Here is a 17247-nt window from a genome sequence, read left to right as displayed (position 1 = left end):
AAGCTGAATCTGGAAGTTAATCTTGAACATAATTTACACACAATAAAATTCACCCTTTTAATACCATTCAGTCATTTTTAGTATACTCACAAAGTTCTGCAACCATCACCACTATCTACTTCCAGAATCTTTTCGTCACCCAAAAAAGAAATCCCATACCCATTTTTTCCTCCCACTAGCCTCTGGGAATCACAGATCTATTCTTTTTCCCCTTCGTTTTGTTTTGTTATTATAGCATGTTTGCTTAATTTACAGAAAGCAGAAAATAAGCTGGGTCTTGTTTTGATCCAAACATTGATGTCTTAAAGGTTGTACACAATATTTGTTAAAAAGAACATATAAAAATACCTTTTCAGATGCTTCTACAAGAAAGAAAATACAAAATTTAACCCCACAACTTTCCTCTTTGCTAGAACTGCAAACTACTGCTACAGTTTTAAATAGACTTTTTGTTATTTAAACTATACATCCAGGAAAATCTAAAAAATTAAAGAAATGCGCATATAAATGATTGCATAGCAGAACATGAACATTAACTGCAAACAGTAAATAAATGAAAGTTAGAAATACTATCAAATATACAAAGGTTCTAGAATCAATCCTTTAAACACATTCCACAAACAGTATTTAAAAACCATCTTTTGTTCTTTATAGGCAAGGCCTATATTACTAAAACCAAAATTGAAAAAAAGTAATCCTCTAAAAGGAATCGTTTCCCCACAATATTTCTTTCTTATACCTGTAAGCAAGCAATCTAAAAAATTTTAAAGATGCTAGCTTTTATTCTGAAATGAGATAGGACATGTCCCTTTTATTGCCCCCTAAACGATCTCTCAGAGAAATGCTAGATGTTATAAATGGTTAGGGTCTTTTCTTTTTTAGTTAGGTACTGCCAGGTACTACATTGATAATCTATCAAACTCAGAGCTGTGACTCTTAATTCTTTCCAAAATATTTTAAATTTCATGGCACCATAGAATCACCTAGAATGGGAGTGTTCTCTCTCAACTTGCCTCACATGAAATAAGCTGAGGTGTGAAGAACAAACCTGCTTCATAAAGCGGTAGGCAAATTTTGATACAAATGCACAAACTGAGTGCTGTAAGCACCAAAACTCAGTTCTTTTACACTATGCATATGCATAAACAAAATCTACTTGGAAACAATTTACTTGCTGCTTTTTTTTTTTTTAAGATTTTATTTATTTATTTGACAGAGAGAGACAGCCAGCGAGAGAGGGAACACAAGCAGGGGGAGTGGGAGAGGAAGAAGCAGGCTCCTAGCGGAGGAGCCCGATGTGGGGCTCGATCCCATAACGCCGGGATCACGCCCTGAGCCGAAGGCAGACACTTAACGACTGCGCCACCGAGGCGCCCCTACTTGCTGCTTTTTAACAGCAGTAAGAAAACTAAGCAACATGACCACCGATACTCCTTAAAGTCTAAAGTAACTACACGAGAGCATTTTTTTCCCTCCAAATTATTTCTGCCATCATTGACCTGCTCAAATTTTAAGGTGAGTTCTTCTGATGTTTATATGTTCCAAATCTTCACAGAAACCAGAAACAAACAAACAAAATGAAACAGTGAAGGCTCCATGTTTCAGTCAAAAACTCAATCTTCCCCCAGATCCTACTTAACCCAGTTGGCATCATTCCCCAAGACAGTGGGGTTAGCAAAAGAGCTATTCCACGCTCTGTCATAAATTAACTATTATCACGGGCTTAGACATCTTAACAAGACAAAAAGGTCCACCCTGAACCTCCATGTGTCTGATCAGTCAGTGTTGTACTGTGGCTACAACTTCGCTTTTGTATCATTCTATCTTATTAGCAAGCTACATTTCTAGGTTAACAGTTCTACCGAATATGGATATGAAAGTTTATTTTTAATAAGACAATGTTGCAAATTATGGTCATCCAACATCTTTTCACCAATACTTCAAGCATAAAAAATGAGAATCTTTACAAAAAATATACAGAGACACCACAAATTGGTAGCTGCCTATAACATTAAACAAACCGGACTCTTAAGAGTGGCTTCTCAACAGCATATCATTTTAATTATAACCATTTGCCTGGTACAGGGAAAACTGACAAGTGTTTTTTAAGCATCATTGCAACATTGTATTCCCGATAATTTAAGTAAACCAAACTATGAGTACATGAATGATACATGCCTGAAAATATCAAGGTTTATACTATCGGTGGCTACTGGACTTAGGACTAGTCCAAGACCTTGATCTAGATTTTGACCTAGACCTAGATTGTGATCTTGACTGAGATTTGGATCTAGGTGGTTCTTTTTTCCTTGATTCCCCTTCATATCTTGAGCCAGACTTACAATGTGTTTTGGAATCTGTTTTAGAGGTGCCTCTAGTTTTGGTGTGAGATGCAGACCTAGAACGTGATTTAGCCTTCATTTCTTTCTTGGGCTGGGACTTGGACCGTGATCTTGAATTGCATTTAGATCTTGAAAAAGATCGATTTTGGTGTTTGAATCTATCATTGTCGGAATGGCTTCTGCTATGCCGTGGTCTTCCAACCGGTCTACTGCTTCTAGGACTAGAAGGTCTCCTATAGTTGTAATCAAAGGACCGGCTTCTTGATCTTCCTCTTCCATAACTCCGGCTTCTAGAACGTCTGTATCTGTCATAATCATCATAGTGTGAAGAACTGTACACATTCCTCCCTTCCTTGGCTTTCATCTGATCTGGAGTTTTCCGATCCCCCTGTGCAAACTGTATTTCAATTTGGCGTCCACAAATGCATTTTCTGTCCAAATTATGTAAAGCGTCTTCGGCATCATGGACATCCTCAAATTGATCATAAGCAAATCCTCTTGGACGGCGCGTGTAGAAATCAAGTGGAACATACACATCAACTATAGGACCATAACGACCAAATTCTCGTCGTAAATCTTCAGACCTGGTGTCATAGCCCACATTCCTTACGAAGAGAGATGTGTTGGGGGGGGGAGCGCAGGTAGAGGGACATGACAGCGACGTGAGTCTTGGCACGAACGGGCTCAGTAAACTGTCGGCGGATCCGGTGTTGGATTCTCAGACACTCTCAGCCAGAGCAGTCTGCTACCCACAGATCTATTTTCTGTCTATTTGTCTTTTCTGGAAATTTCAAATGAACGGGATCATGTAACATTTGGCCTTTTGTGACTGGCTTCTTTCACTTAGCATCACGTTTTCAAAGTTCACCACATTGTAGCATGTATTAAAATTTTGTTCTTTTTTGAGGCTGAATAATATTCCATTTTATGGATATATTGTTACTTATCCATTCATCAGTTGATGGACATGTGGGTTTTTTCCACTTGTTGGCTATTATGAATAATGTTACTATGAACATTTGTGTACAAGTTTTTACGTAACATAAGTTTCAGTTCTCCTAGGTATACATCGAGGCGTGGAACTATTAGGTCAATGATAATTCTATGTTTAATTTTGTGAGGAACTGCCAAGCTGTTTTCTAAAATGGCAACACCACTTACATGTCCACTAGGGATGTATGAGAGTTCCAGTTTCTCCACATGTTCACCAACATTTGTCACTATCTGTCTTTTGTTACTATAGCCATCCTAGTAGATGTGAAGTGCTATCTAATTGTGCTTTTGATTTGCATTTCTTTAATGATGAATGACGTAGTGCATTCTTTCTTGTGCTTACTGGCCATTTGCACATTATCTGTTTTGTGTTTGTTTGGTTGTTTGGGTTTTTTTTTTTTAGAGCGGAGGGCGGGCAGGTGGAGGGAGAGAGAGACTCTTAAGCAAGTTGCATGCCCAGCATGGAGCCCAATACAGGGCTCAATCTTATAACCCTGAGATCATGACCTGAGCTGAAATCAAGAGTCGGATGCTTAACTGACTGAAGCACACAGACACCCCAGCATATCATCTTTGGAGAAATGGCTATTCAAATCTTTTGCTCATTTAAAAAAATGGCTTACTTCTTTTTCTATTGTTGAATTATAAGAGATTATATTTTCTAGATCTTATTAGATACATGATTTGCAAATATTTTTTCCCCATTCTGTGGGTTGTCTTTTCACTTTCTTGATGGTATCTTTTGAAGAACAAAAGTTTTAAATTCGATAAAATCCAATTTCCTATTTTTGCTTTGGTTGTGTGTACTTTGATGTCATAGCTAAGAAACCATTGTCTAATTTAAGGTCATAAAGGTTTACAGCTATGTTTTCTTCTAAGAGTTTTATAGTTTTAGCTATTACATTTAGACTTTGATCTATTTTGAGTTCATGTTTGCCCATTAAATTGTTCTGGCATCTTTGTTGAAAATCAATTGAGCATAGATATAAGGATTTATTTCTGAACTCTCAATTCTATTCCATTGATTTATGTAATAAATAAACACTCCCAATGTTGCAAGTCTTTGAGTAATTTCAAGTTCTCAAAAAGTTGATTTTCACAATTGTTGACTGTTTTCATGGCTTTTATGGGGACAGGATTTTCTGAAGTCCTCATTGCACCATTATTGCTAACATCATTCCCTTTCTTCATCGTTTTTTAACCAATAAGAAAAGAAAACAATGTTCTGGAGATGTTAAAGTAACACAAATCAGAAAAAGGCAAAGAACGGCAGAGATCACATGCAGATTGGGATGTTGACTGATGCATTAGGCCAAGGGTCTGGGGAGAGATTTACTGGCCATAGTGTTGGAGTCAGGATGACAGAAGGGGAGTGAAGGATACTCTCCAAATACTGCTGCTTAGGCAACTTGAACTGATTTATAAGACATTTATTAGAAATGATAAAATCTTTATGATGGGTCAGAAAAGGGCCATAAACTTCCAAATAGATTTTTTAAAAAAGTAAGTCAACAATCAAAACCAATAATTAAACCACCCTGCCAAAAATGTTGGGTTCCATGAATCTCAGGGTCTGAATGTCTTCTAGTCACACTCACACATCAGAAAACAACAAGAAAAATCTGTTCTGTTTCAGTGAAGGCAGACATCAAGAATGGAGTTTGAGGTCACATTCAATTGCTAAACACATTTGTACAGCTAGACCTCAATGTATTAATGACTTCTAACAGCCGGTGAACACTGTGCTGGGACTTAAATCCCAGGCCATCACTGTGGCAGTACGTCCAGGACATGAAATCATGGGGGGCTTCTTGGTATCCCTGTAATTCTGTTTGCTGATGAATGTATTGTCCTTCAGGTGTGAAGGTCATGCCAGGGTGACCATGTGGTGCAGTGGACCCCACCCGGGATTTGTAAAGCATAACCTTTGTTTAAAGCTTTATCACGCATAGGCTTACTGTGTCATCAGTTTCTTTATCTGCAAAATGGGAATAATAAAACAGTGGAGTTCCTATAACGTATACATTCAATATTTGGGAAACTACTCAACCTACTCAGAAAAAACAAAACAAAACAAAACCAACTGAAAATGACCCAACCACTGTAATATATATGCACATGCATGAAATGATTTCATACAAATAGCCACTAACTAAAATCTCTTTATATATTTCAACACTAAAAGGAAAATGGGCTGTGTTGTACACAGAAATAGTATAATATACAGAAAACCACACACACTGTACTCTAGAATTTAAGGAAGTTTCAAGGCCAATTTTGATGGTATCTAATGTTCACCTTTTGCGCTGACTTAAGAACATAAATTTAAGCTCCAGTGAGATATGACTTCCCATCTACAGTCACTGTAAGAACCTGATGAAAATGATATATATAAACATTCTTTGTACACTGTAATGCTAATTGTTAGCTATTTCTCTTATCTTCGGGGTGGGGGAGGGTCCTTTAGCTGTTCCAGAGATAGTGAGAAATTTATATTGCCTCCTTTTTGTCCAGTATGGTTCAGAGCCAATATTTGTTCAGGGAGCAGACCAGCAGCACCTTTTCAATGCTGGCAGAGACAACAGTCTTCCCTCCTTTCACCTTACTTGACCCTTCCATGTTGACGTCTACACCTCTGTGCTCTTCAGTGCTGGGCCCCTCCTGGCTGCCTGTCCTCAGCAGCGCCTGTCCTCACAGCTAAGCCCCCCGGGCTCTCACCCAGGATTACTCACCATCCAAAGTGGAGTTCAGCACATTTACTCCTGGTATGATCCTGGGTGAAACCTCGTAACCCAGGTCTGATAATGATGCCTACGTCTCTATTTTGTTAACTCTTAGGACCATGCATGTCTAACACAAGGACACGGCCTTCTTTTTGGCAGCTTCCTTCCTGGGGCTGAAGTCCAGCCCCTGAACTCAAGCGATGACCTTCTCACCAGATGTCCCAAATGCCTTACCGCCTGCCTCCCTGGATGCGGTCCCACCTGTAGAAGCACATGGTGGAGTGGGTAAGCCGTTATTGCTCCAGTCCAACATTGGTTCAAATCCCAATCACACCACTTACAAATCCTGGCACTTTGAGCCAGTTACTTATACTATCTGACACTTGCTTCCTTCATTGGTGAAATGAGGATGCTAAAATACTGATTTTGCAGAGTTTCAAAGAAGATTAAATAAGGTAACATGAGTAAAGCTCAGCACCGTGCCCAAGGGCTTGTGGTCAACTCTTAATAAATGTCAGTTCTTATTTTTCCCGATATCTGATCAGAGTACTCTTCCTAATGGCGAACCCATGTCATCATCTCGTGGTAGACCTCACTGATACCAACTGCCACTGGTTCTACCTGCTGCCACCATCCCGCCCTTCCAACACCAACTCCTGCCCGCTGCACGGGAGCTCCGTCTGCAGCTGTATCCATTCTCTCTCGTGCCTGCTCCACAGCTGTGGGCACACCTCAGCCCCTCCCAGTCTGTCCCATGCCATGGCCCGGCTGCGTTCTCTGCTATGACAATCACCTCTGGGATCCACCAGCTGATCAAAGCAGCCTGGACAGTAATGCATGCAAAGCACCTAGCCGACGTTCATAAGGGTTTTTGCCCATCGTGGGGAGAGGATGCCTCCATGGAACTGCATCTTCAATTATGTATAAGCCATCAGCTTACATTTGGAAGGAGTCTTGCTTTCTTTGCACATCAAAGACTTTCAAAAAATTAAAAAGTCAAATGTATACAAAATGCAGTGGGCATAGGGGTTCTCAAAAACTGTCGACTATGTTGCGGGAAAATAAATAGTGTAGCGTTTCTCAAATGTAAAAACACTGTATTAAATATTTGGGATTGTGAATATCTTCCTTGTTCCTCAATCACACTCACAATTATTAATAAATCTACTGATTACCTCTGGCAAAAGAATATTCTGTTCTGAAAATATCTAAGAAAAATCACACGTTTCTATGGTTTGCATAAAGTGTTCTCACCTTCTCTTTCTAGATTTACCAGTAACCTCTGTGGTTTACTAAATCAATTTATGAATATGTATGGATAAGAAACAAAGATTCAAAGGGAACTGACATTTGTTGTGCTGCAGGCACGGGATTCTTGACCTGTGTTCTTCCCTCTCCATCCTGACGGATGATCCCATCAGGCGGAATTTTCACTTTACAAGGGAGGAAACAGAGATTCAGGAAGGTTAATGCATCAGTCCTTGGTCACAGTTAGTCAACCAGCGTTGGGCTCCAAGGCCTTGCTTTCCCCCCTGCTCCACACTATCTCCAAATATTTCCTCATCTGTTTCTTTATTAATTTCTCTCTTCACACTGTATTCATCGTCTTATAGCAGGAGAGCAAAGTTTTCTTCCTTTTCCTTATTGTGGAATCCTGGAGGGATCGATGTTTCTGCCTGGAAGCCCATTTGGGCTTTTCTACACATACCCTTCATATTGATAACATGATAACTAGATTTTCTTATCATATTGACTCAAATATAAAAGGTTTTTAAACATGTAGAGTTTTATAAAATTAGGGTATGCCTTATAAGTGATCTAGAGCAGTATACCTCCCCACCACCCACAAAAGATGGTAATAAATCAAAGGTTGGAATCAATGCATGCAGAATAAGACGTCTGCACCTGCACTTGGACTAGTGACAGTGGACAGAGACTCCACAGTCTTGGGCTCAGAGCACATTATCCCCTGTAGATTCTGCTGGGTAGTGGGGACTGGGGCAACAAAGAACCATTCAGCAGGAAGGCGACACTGGCAGAGACTCACAAGTACAAGGCACAGCCCAGGGTTTCAGCCCAATGTCCTAGTATTTACTCACTTGCATTGAGTGGAAGGTACTATTCGTACACCTTGTGGGTAATCCATTTCTGTGCTGGACTGGACCCCTGGTGTCAGAAAACAGGGTGCTCTGTATTATCCAACATCAGCAAGTCTTCAGACTTCCAACCTCCCTGCTGCCTTAGAAAGGGTCTCTCTACTGAGTTTTGCAAGGCATATCTCTTTTTAGTAAACGTTTTTGATGGGAATGGCTTCTCTTCTACCTTCTCCTTGCCTCATGAGGTCCCTAATAATGACAGAATTTCGAGAAACTTTTCATTCCCATTCAATAAAACTTCTCCAAACCCCTGATGTTTAGTTAGCTTTCACGCATAAAGAGATGAACGAACTCTGAAAGGTATGCATTTAAATCTAAATCTCGCCAGAAAGCCATGCACTGAGGAGGGCTGATTTGTAGGGTGACTTTACAGGCAGGACCCATTTCTGAAATGTAATGGATAAAATGATCTATAATTGAGAAGTGACTGGCATTTGCAGTCCTATTTTTGTCCCGAGTGGGAAGAAACCCCTCCCAGAATGAAACTTCTGGTATAGCAGAGGCTCTCATGTCGGGGAAGGTTTCAAATACTGCTTTGTTTTAGGAGAAAGGAAAGCCTGCATTAAAACAGCAGCCTCAAATTGCCACGTATGGGCTTCAGCGCCATCCCGGTACACAGGGCTGTGGGCAGGGGTATCCCTTTGCCTGCTGTGGAAATGGGCTTTTCGGCTTTCCCAGTATCCATTTCACCAGTGGAGCCAGAGCCATGCCCTGAACTGCAGAACTTTAGAAACTTTGTATGAGTGTATGAAGGGGCTGGGAGCCACCTTGCTGTGCACTGGTGCCGGGAAGCTTTCCTCCTGCCCCGCACTCAGCATCAACATGGAAGACGATGGGGAGGCCCAGGGCAGACCCGCTGACCAGGGTATGACCAGCAGCTGCCAACAGCTCCCTGGTCCTGGGAGAAGGCCACGGGTGCAAGTAGGGCCTCACTTCTTCCTCTCCCTGATTCAGCAACTTCTCCCATATCTGGGGCGTTTGGACCTTTCGGGAGTGAGGGGAATTTCCACAGGAAATGTTGTGGCACTTTTCACCTCAGAGGTGGCTTTGTTCATAAAATCCTACAGGAGCAGAATTAACCTCTGTGACCCCCTGGGTCGCAAAATGTTTTCTTCCTCTGGGTTCCTTGATACGCTCTCTCTTACTTTTGCTCCTACTTTCCACCTGCTCTTCTCAGACTTCTCCTTGGGATCTTCTCGCCTTTGTTTGTCCCTTTAAGTGTTTGTGTTAAGTGGATGTGGGCCTGGTTTCTGTACTCCGATGAGTCTTTTTCCCTGTGGCAGGAACTGCCTCCCCAGTCTCCATTCTCTCCAGCTTCCTCTGAAGAAGCCCAGCTTGATCAGGGCTGGGACTATACTGAGCCAGGCCACGGTGACTGCCAGGCCATCCCTGCAGGCAGAGGTGGCCAGGGACGAAGTTCCACACAGAGATGGAAGAGAACCTTGTTGGATGGGGTTTCCAGGAAAGCTCCTTTAAAGACGAGCCTCAGGCAGTTGGCTGGTCTTTCTGTCTGAGATGGGGGCGCAGTGGGCTGGAGTTGCAGTGGCCATGTTAAATCCAGGGGGTCACTGGGGTGACCAACTCATCCTAGTTAGCCTGGGACTCTCCTGGCTTGAAAACAAAAAGTCTCATATTCTGGGAACCCCCTGAGTTCCAGGCAAACTGACACAGTTGGTCCCTCTAGCAGGTGACCTGAGGATGGGAGTCATTGCCGGGGGCCTGGCAGAACCACCGAAGGGGCTGGGTTCCTGCCGATATTGTGGAGTCTTCCAACCAGTCTGCACTTCTTACCTCTGGACTTCTCATCATGACGGAGAAAAGCAAGTGCAAGTTAAACCAGGGATTTAGTTGTTTCTGCTACAGACTTTTCAAACACCTATCTGATGCGCACCCCGATTTCCAACTTCCCGAATCTGTATTGGCAGCCTGATCCCTCATTACCTTCCAGGCCCATGTGTCCAATTTCCTGGTGGGCCTCTCCACTTGGACACAAACCCATTCTCTTGACCCCAATCCTGCTCTTCCTCTGGGCTCCAAATCTCAGTGACTACCCAGTGAGCAATCAAGAAATCTTAGCACCCTCAGTGATTCCTCTAACTCCCTCCATCTCCAAAATTCTATCAATCTTGATGGCTTAACTTCCTAAATTCCTCTCCAAGCCATCCATTCCACTAGGTCCCCTGTCTTGCTCTAGTTTAGAACACCATCTTCTGCCTGGAGTAGCGCAGTAGCCTCCCCGCTTCTTCAGGGAACCTTGCCCCACTTGAATCTGATCTACATGGTAGCCATGGTGTTTATATCACTTCCTGGCCTAAAACACCTGAGAGAATCGCCACTGTCCTTGATTTATAAGGCCCTGATGTTCTGGCTGTCATAGCTTACCACCACATCCCCGTCACAGTCTACACAGCAGTACAGAGTTTTTTTGTTCCTCTAAGCTAAGGTGCCACACTCTCTCTTGCTTCCAGGCCTCCTCACATGGTGTTTCCTTTACCTAGGATACTTTTTCATCTCCCTTCCTTCATAGCTCTTGCCTCCTTTCCTAGCTCACTCCTACACTTCATTCAGGTCTTAGCTCAAGAGAGCCACTATGTGCCGTTGTGCACTGCACAACCGGGACAACTGTACATGGTGATCCTGTTTAGATACTGCTTTTTCCAGGCAATATACTTGTCTGTATTCCTCACTAGGTTTTAAGCATATAAGGGCACATATCACATCCTCCTGCCTCCTGGTAGGTGCTCTCTATATTTTTAAAGTAATGAATAAACTTCCTGATGATAGATTTCTTTTGTTATCTTTACATATAAAGAATACATTAAAAATCTTTTTTATTATGGAGATTTCTCATTAGGTTTGAACTTCAATTCAATTTACTGTTATCCTAGGACATGTGGCATTTAATATGAGCTGTACTTTCAATGGCAACCCACACTACACTTAATATTTTCATGTATGCTCCCACTGTTAACTTCCCGAAACTCAAATTCTCATTATGTCAAGATACACAAAGGATTGTCAAAATACACAATTCTTTGCCTTTCTGGAATGCAGAATTTATGGGAGGCCTTCAGAAAATGTTTCAGTGTGTGACATTTCTAGATTAAAGAGAGCTATAGTTTCATCAGCTTCAAATTGTGAGGAGTTTCAAAGTGCAGAGATCAGCGATACGACGGGAAGTGATGAGGTCAGCATTGCTTAGACTTCTCGAATGCCATTTTCGTTCCCCCTGACAACGGGGAAATTATTCCCATATCCTGGCTAACACTGCAACAGTAGTCTTAAAAGATTACAAAGCATTAAGCCTGGCAAAAGTAAAAACACCAGCAGGCAATCTCCAGTATAAACAATCTACCAACATTCGAAACCACTACCACAGATGTGGGTTCCACCCTCCTTCGTAGGGTCTGGGAAGGGTGCAGACTTGAACCCTGCTGGCCCGTGGCAGCTCAAGGAGAGACGTTTACCTTAGCAACCATCAACAGAACCCAAATGATGAACCCACAGTGAAAGGTCATGGGATATTTGGAAGGGGAGCCTTGCTCGATATGATGTTAAACAGAGAAGTAGGAAAGAAAAGTCTGCATTATCTGATGGTGTTTGTTCTACCAAACAAATCAGTTCTTAGCACACAATTTTCCATCACATGACTTGCCAGGAGGGGAAGATATTCCTCAGAAACTTAGGAAATGCGGAGGGTAATGACCTCAGGGGACGGCAGGTAACCAAAGGCACTCTGGCAGGTCCCCTGAGTGCACCTGGAAGGGAGAAAAGGATCCTTCTTCCGTGGAATATGTGTTCATTTACAAGGAAATTTTCTTATTTCGACTTATAAGAGACTCTAACCCCCAACCTACCAGTTTTGCCAATAACGCTGTTGAGAGCAGAGCTGGGTACTCTTGCTCATGCATTATGCAAGGCCATTTTGTCAAACAAAAGAAGTTATTCCCATTTCAGCATACTTCAAACCAGAATAAGATAGGAGTGCCTATGAAAATTTCACCACAGTACAGGTAAATAAATAAATCTGAATTTAAGTATATTTTAAATATATATGTTTACATAAAAATAGATATACATATTTACTTTTACTTGCACTTTCTCATTTTAAATTCAACATTTTATACCTATTATAAAGTATAAAGGCAAGTAGGAACAAAATATTCAACGTAAAAAGAAAATACATTTATAGAGATGAACACATTTTGTTGTTGTTGCATTATGGAGAAGACATAACTTAACAATGGTTGAACATAATAATAGAAGGAGGGTTTAAATGAAAGTAACCCCCAGAATATCTTTTAAATGAGTCATCTGCTTTAGATTTGTGGCTTTAAAACTTTTTCTTTTTCAAACTTAATTAACACAGAACTTCATCTATTAACAGAGCAAAGAAGAGCCGCTAGGGTTGCCCCGTGGGCTAAAAAGTTTTATTCTGTCCTTTGCTGTCTGGGGCAATTTTGCCTCTGAGGTCTAGTTCCTCCCAATTAATCTCGTTTACAGGGGCCCTGCGGCTTGTTCTGTGGACCTGGGGGTGGCTTGGAGATCCCCGACATGGGCAGTCTTGGGTCTCTCTGACATACTACGTACCACAGCCACTCCCTGTCCACTCTGAGCCAGACCCCTGCTCCTTCTGAGTCTGTGTTCCTGAGTTAGCGGGATGCCTGGTCTGGTCCATGAATGCCCTCTCTCCCTGTCTGTGTAAGTAACCGCATTCACATGGGCTGAGAAAGCCTCATTTGCCAGATAGTCTTTACTGAGGTCAAGAGCCAACAAGTTCTACATTCCTTCTAATCCAGCAGTTCTCAATCTTGGAGGCACCTTGGAATCACCGAAGGAGGCCCAGACATCAGTCCATGTCCTTGGAGACCCCTCCATCCTGGGCAGACTGGGATGGTTAGTTATCCCACTAAAAACGGAATTTGTAGAATCCTCACAGGTGGCCCTCTCATCAAACCAGGCTTGAGAAGCACTCTGTTTCTCTGTTCGTTCTTTTCCTTTGGTTCTCTCCCTGCTGAACCTCAGTCTGCCCACGCACGCAATGATGGGAGACTCTATGTCTATTCTACTCGCCCCTTTAGCCCCAGTGCCTGGCACATACTAGATGTTCAATAAATACAGACTAAACGAGTTAAGCAGGATATCTGGCCATTCATTCACCTATGGTAAAGACGGTTTAAAATAAAGGCAACACATTTAAAGCTAATAACGGTAAACACTGGCAATGAAGTCCCTGTTAATATATCTCAGAAATCCTCCTTAAATATGAAAATAAATGTATGACTACGTGCCCAAGGCATATAAGAAATCACAGCAAAGATAGTAGAAAAACAAGGCAGTAGGTTTCGATGAGTTGTCTGCTCTGGAGGCTAAGGTTTTGAGGACGAGAACACGGAGAGCAACTGTGCTTATTCCTTATAATTTTAGAGCATCTACCTGTTCACACAGCCCAGAGGTCTATTTCAGCCTCACAGCAACCTCATGATACGGCTGGAGACTCGTTATTTCACAGGTCAGGAGAGCCAGGCTCAGAGAAAACACTGCCTGATGAGCAACTGGATTCTGGATCCCACTTGGATTGCCAGATTAAGCAATTCAAAGTACTTATGTATGCCCCCCAATATTGCATGGGACACATTTCTACTAAAAAAAATGATTTGTCATTTATCTGAAATTCAAATCTATTTTACCGGGCAACTCTAGGCTGCAGGCCAATTCTTCTGTGAAAAGAGACTATTTAATTTGAGGATCACTGTGGACCCTCCCAGATAAAGGGCTGAGATGTGGCCCCTTCTCCTTTCTAACCTCTGTGATTTGGCCTTTCAGAAGGTTCTGCATGTGCGAGCCTGGGGATGTGTGCCTTTCCCCAGCACAGCAGTGGCCCAAGCTGAGTGAAGTCTCTCAGGGCTTCAAGACCACACTCTCCATGTGGACTCAACTTTTTAAAATTTTATGATTATTATTATTATTTTGAAAACAGAATGGTACATAATTGAAAGATATAGCAAAGGTTCTGCACAACAAAGGAGACCACCCACAAAATGAAAAGGCAAACTACCAAATGGGAGAAAATACTTGCAAATCATATATTAGATAAAAGAGGTTAATATCTAGAACATATAAGAATTCATACAACTCCACAATAAATAAATAATCTGATTAAAAATGGGCAGAGGATCTGAATAGCCATTTTCCCAAACATGAAGACGGCCAACAGATACGTGAAAAAATGCTCAGTATCATTAATCATCAGGGAAATGCAAATCAAAACCACAATGAGGCATCACCTCACACCTGTTAGAATGGCTAATATCAAAAAGACAAGAAATAACAAGTGTTGGCAAGGATGTGGAGAAAAGGGAACCCTTATACACTGATGCTGGGAATGCAAGCTGGTGCAGCCACTATGGAAAAACAGGGCTTTGGGCCAAGTGACATAAGTCAGCCAGAGAAAGACAAAAACCATATGATCTCAGTTATATGTGGAATCTGAAAAGAAGAAAAAAAAAAAAAAACCCAAGCTCATAGCAACAGAGAACAGATTGGTGGCTGACAGAGGTGGCAGGGGTCGGGGGTAGGGGGCGGCGAGAAATGGGCAAAGGAGGTCAAAAGGTACAAACTTCCAGTTATAAAATGAGTAAGTCATGGGAATGTAATGTACAGAATGATAACTATAGCTAATAATACTGTGTTGCATATTTCAAAGTTGCTAAGAGAATAGATCTTAAACGTTCTCATCACAGGACAAACATTGTGTAACTATATATGGTAACGCATGTTAACTAGACTTACTCTGGTGATCATTCCACAGTATATACAAATATCGAACTATTATGTGTTTACCCCTCTGTGAGCCCTGAGCCCTGGAGGGGTAGTGCGGCTGGTGGAAAGAACATGGTTTTAAAATCAGGTAGTTCTTACTTTAAAAATTTAATAATCTCATGCATGGGAAGTCCTGGTACAGCATTTGGCGTGCTTTAGGTTCTCAGTAAAGCATGGTCTCAGATTCCCTAACTGTCAAATCATTATTACACTACTCTATCAAAAAAATGTTTTTATATTGAGGTTATATACACTAGTTTTCTCAAATTCCATAATTTTTGTCCCACCCTTGGGGTTTTGCTTTATCTATGCACCAATTATTTAATATTTTTCTTTAACCTTATTCATCTTTAAAAATATAATATTTATTTTACCTGGTTCCTTAGCAATGGTAGCCATGAAATTTGGGAGTTGCTGTGCTGGTTCATCTAGTACATTAAAAAATACATACGACATATATATTACTATGTCCCAACAAAACTGGGAAATATACACTATTTTAAAAAATATGGCATGTGCTATGAGCCACCATGGTATGCATGGTACATTTTAGGAAACACTGATTAACGTGAAAGTCAGCTATTACATTGTCAAACTTTACTTTTCAAGACCAGGAGACTAAGGCCCAGAGAGAGTGAGAAATTGGATCAAAGTCAACTAGACAATCTACTACAGAACTGAGACAAGAACGCAAGTTTCTGGAGTTCCTGGTCCACAATTCCATTAGCCAGTCTCCTAAAATACCTCTAGTTGAAGCCTAAATTAAGTCCTGCTGCAAAATTACAGGATGGACACTGTGATACCCTAAACCAATCTTGCTTTATCTAGGAAACCTAAAAACATCCTTCCCTCCCAGAATGCCTGACAGCATGCACCTGAGCTGGCCCAGCTATGCGTCTTGCTCAGTTCATATCCTTGCTTGGTGTGTACAAACATACTGCCCCAGAGGCAATGGGACGCAGGAGAGCAGAGCAATCTGGGGGTGTCAACACTGTGTGCCATTTAGAGACTTTTCTGGAAGTTTTCTGACTTTGTTTTCATCCACTCCTGACTACACACTCTCAAATGCATCAAGCTGTATCAAACCCTCTCATGGAATATCTGGACATTTCTACCAATTGCCTCCAAAAATATAAGGTATGTTAAAATTCTGTACTTTTTGGGGTGCCCAGCGGGGGGCTCAGTCTGTTAAGCACCTGCCTTCGCTCAGGTCATGATCCCAGGGTCCTGGGATTGAGCCCTGCATCAGGCTCCCTGTTCAGCGGGGAGCCTGCTTCTCCCTCTCTCCCTCTTCTGCTCCCCCTGCTTGTGCTCTCTCTCTCTGTCAAATAAATAAATAAAATCTTTAAATAAATAAATTCTGAGCTTTTTAAGAAGAATTTTAAAATCCCTATATGTTCCCGAATTGAGCAATAATACATTGAAAGAGTCCATAATAGAGAGGAGTCTGGGTTCTTGCAGAAGCAGCAACAGAGCTGACGGCTCTGCGGTGAGCCTTCTTGCCTGTTTCCAAGGATCAGCCTCAGAGGCCAACGAAGAGTTGAGGATGTTGCAGGAGATGTGTGTTATTTTTACCTTCGGGCATCCATTCCCTCGCCATTCTGGTTAACAGCACCCTGTTTTCTCCTTGCAGAATCTGCCCTTCCTTAGCTTCAGCCCAAATGGTTTGAGTGGCACTGACCCCAACCTCCCTTCCCGGAGTGGACACACGACCCAGGTCTGACCCATCGGGTCACCCCACCCTCTGGCCACACAGGTTGCTTCAGGAGTGAGCGCATGGAACTACTCAGGTAAATGATGCTCGATTCTGAGAATTTTGCTAGGAGAAGCCTTCTTTCCCTCAGAACCATTCACTGTCAGAATGCTGGGTGCCTCCACCTGTCAGAGTCCATGAGGAAGGCCCCCTGGAAACGCAGCCAGCACAGCCGAAGCCAGAACCAAGAAAAATGAAGAGAAGGAGACCAAACTGGATGGCATTTTTTAAGCCCTTCCTTGCACCTGAAGCCCCAGATACCCCTGAACTTTTAATTTACATTAGGTGATGAAGTCCTTTAGTTTAAGCCAGTTTGAATTAGAGTATGTTTTAGTTGGGTGGCGGTGGTGGGGGGAGCCCTGTCAATACAGAAGTCAGAGTGAGATCCCGATCTGTTCCTTCCAACTATGAGGAAATGGGGGAGGGCGAGGACAGGAGGCAGAGGTTGTGAACTGGGC

General features: G+C 42.0%; 2 protein-coding genes across 9 annotated transcripts in view; both read right to left on the bottom strand.

Moving 5' to 3' along the window:
• The window catches only part of MAMDC2 (MAM domain containing 2), a 374048-nt gene that overhangs the window by 83240 nt on the left and 273561 nt on the right, over positions 1-17247 (bottom strand). The gene's annotated exons all lie outside the window — the stretch shown is intronic.
• LOC113270205 (serine/arginine-rich splicing factor 10-like) lies at positions 1427-5954 on the bottom strand. Its single transcript, XM_044391284.2, has 2 exons — positions 5942-5954; positions 1427-3059 (listed from the first exon to the last, which is right to left on the bottom strand). Exons 1-2 carry the CDS (start codon positions 5952-5954, stop codon positions 2200-2202), a joined length of 873 nt encoding a protein of 290 aa, XP_044247219.2. The 3' UTR covers positions 1427-2199.

The sequence above is a fragment of the Ursus arctos genome, unplaced genomic scaffold, assembly GCF_023065955.2.
Source record: "Ursus arctos isolate Adak ecotype North America unplaced genomic scaffold, UrsArc2.0 scaffold_33, whole genome shotgun sequence".
Taxonomy (NCBI): domain Eukaryota; kingdom Metazoa; phylum Chordata; class Mammalia; order Carnivora; family Ursidae; genus Ursus; species Ursus arctos.
Note: the sequence above shows the minus strand (reverse complement) of the source record. Positions and strands in the feature narration are given on the sequence as shown.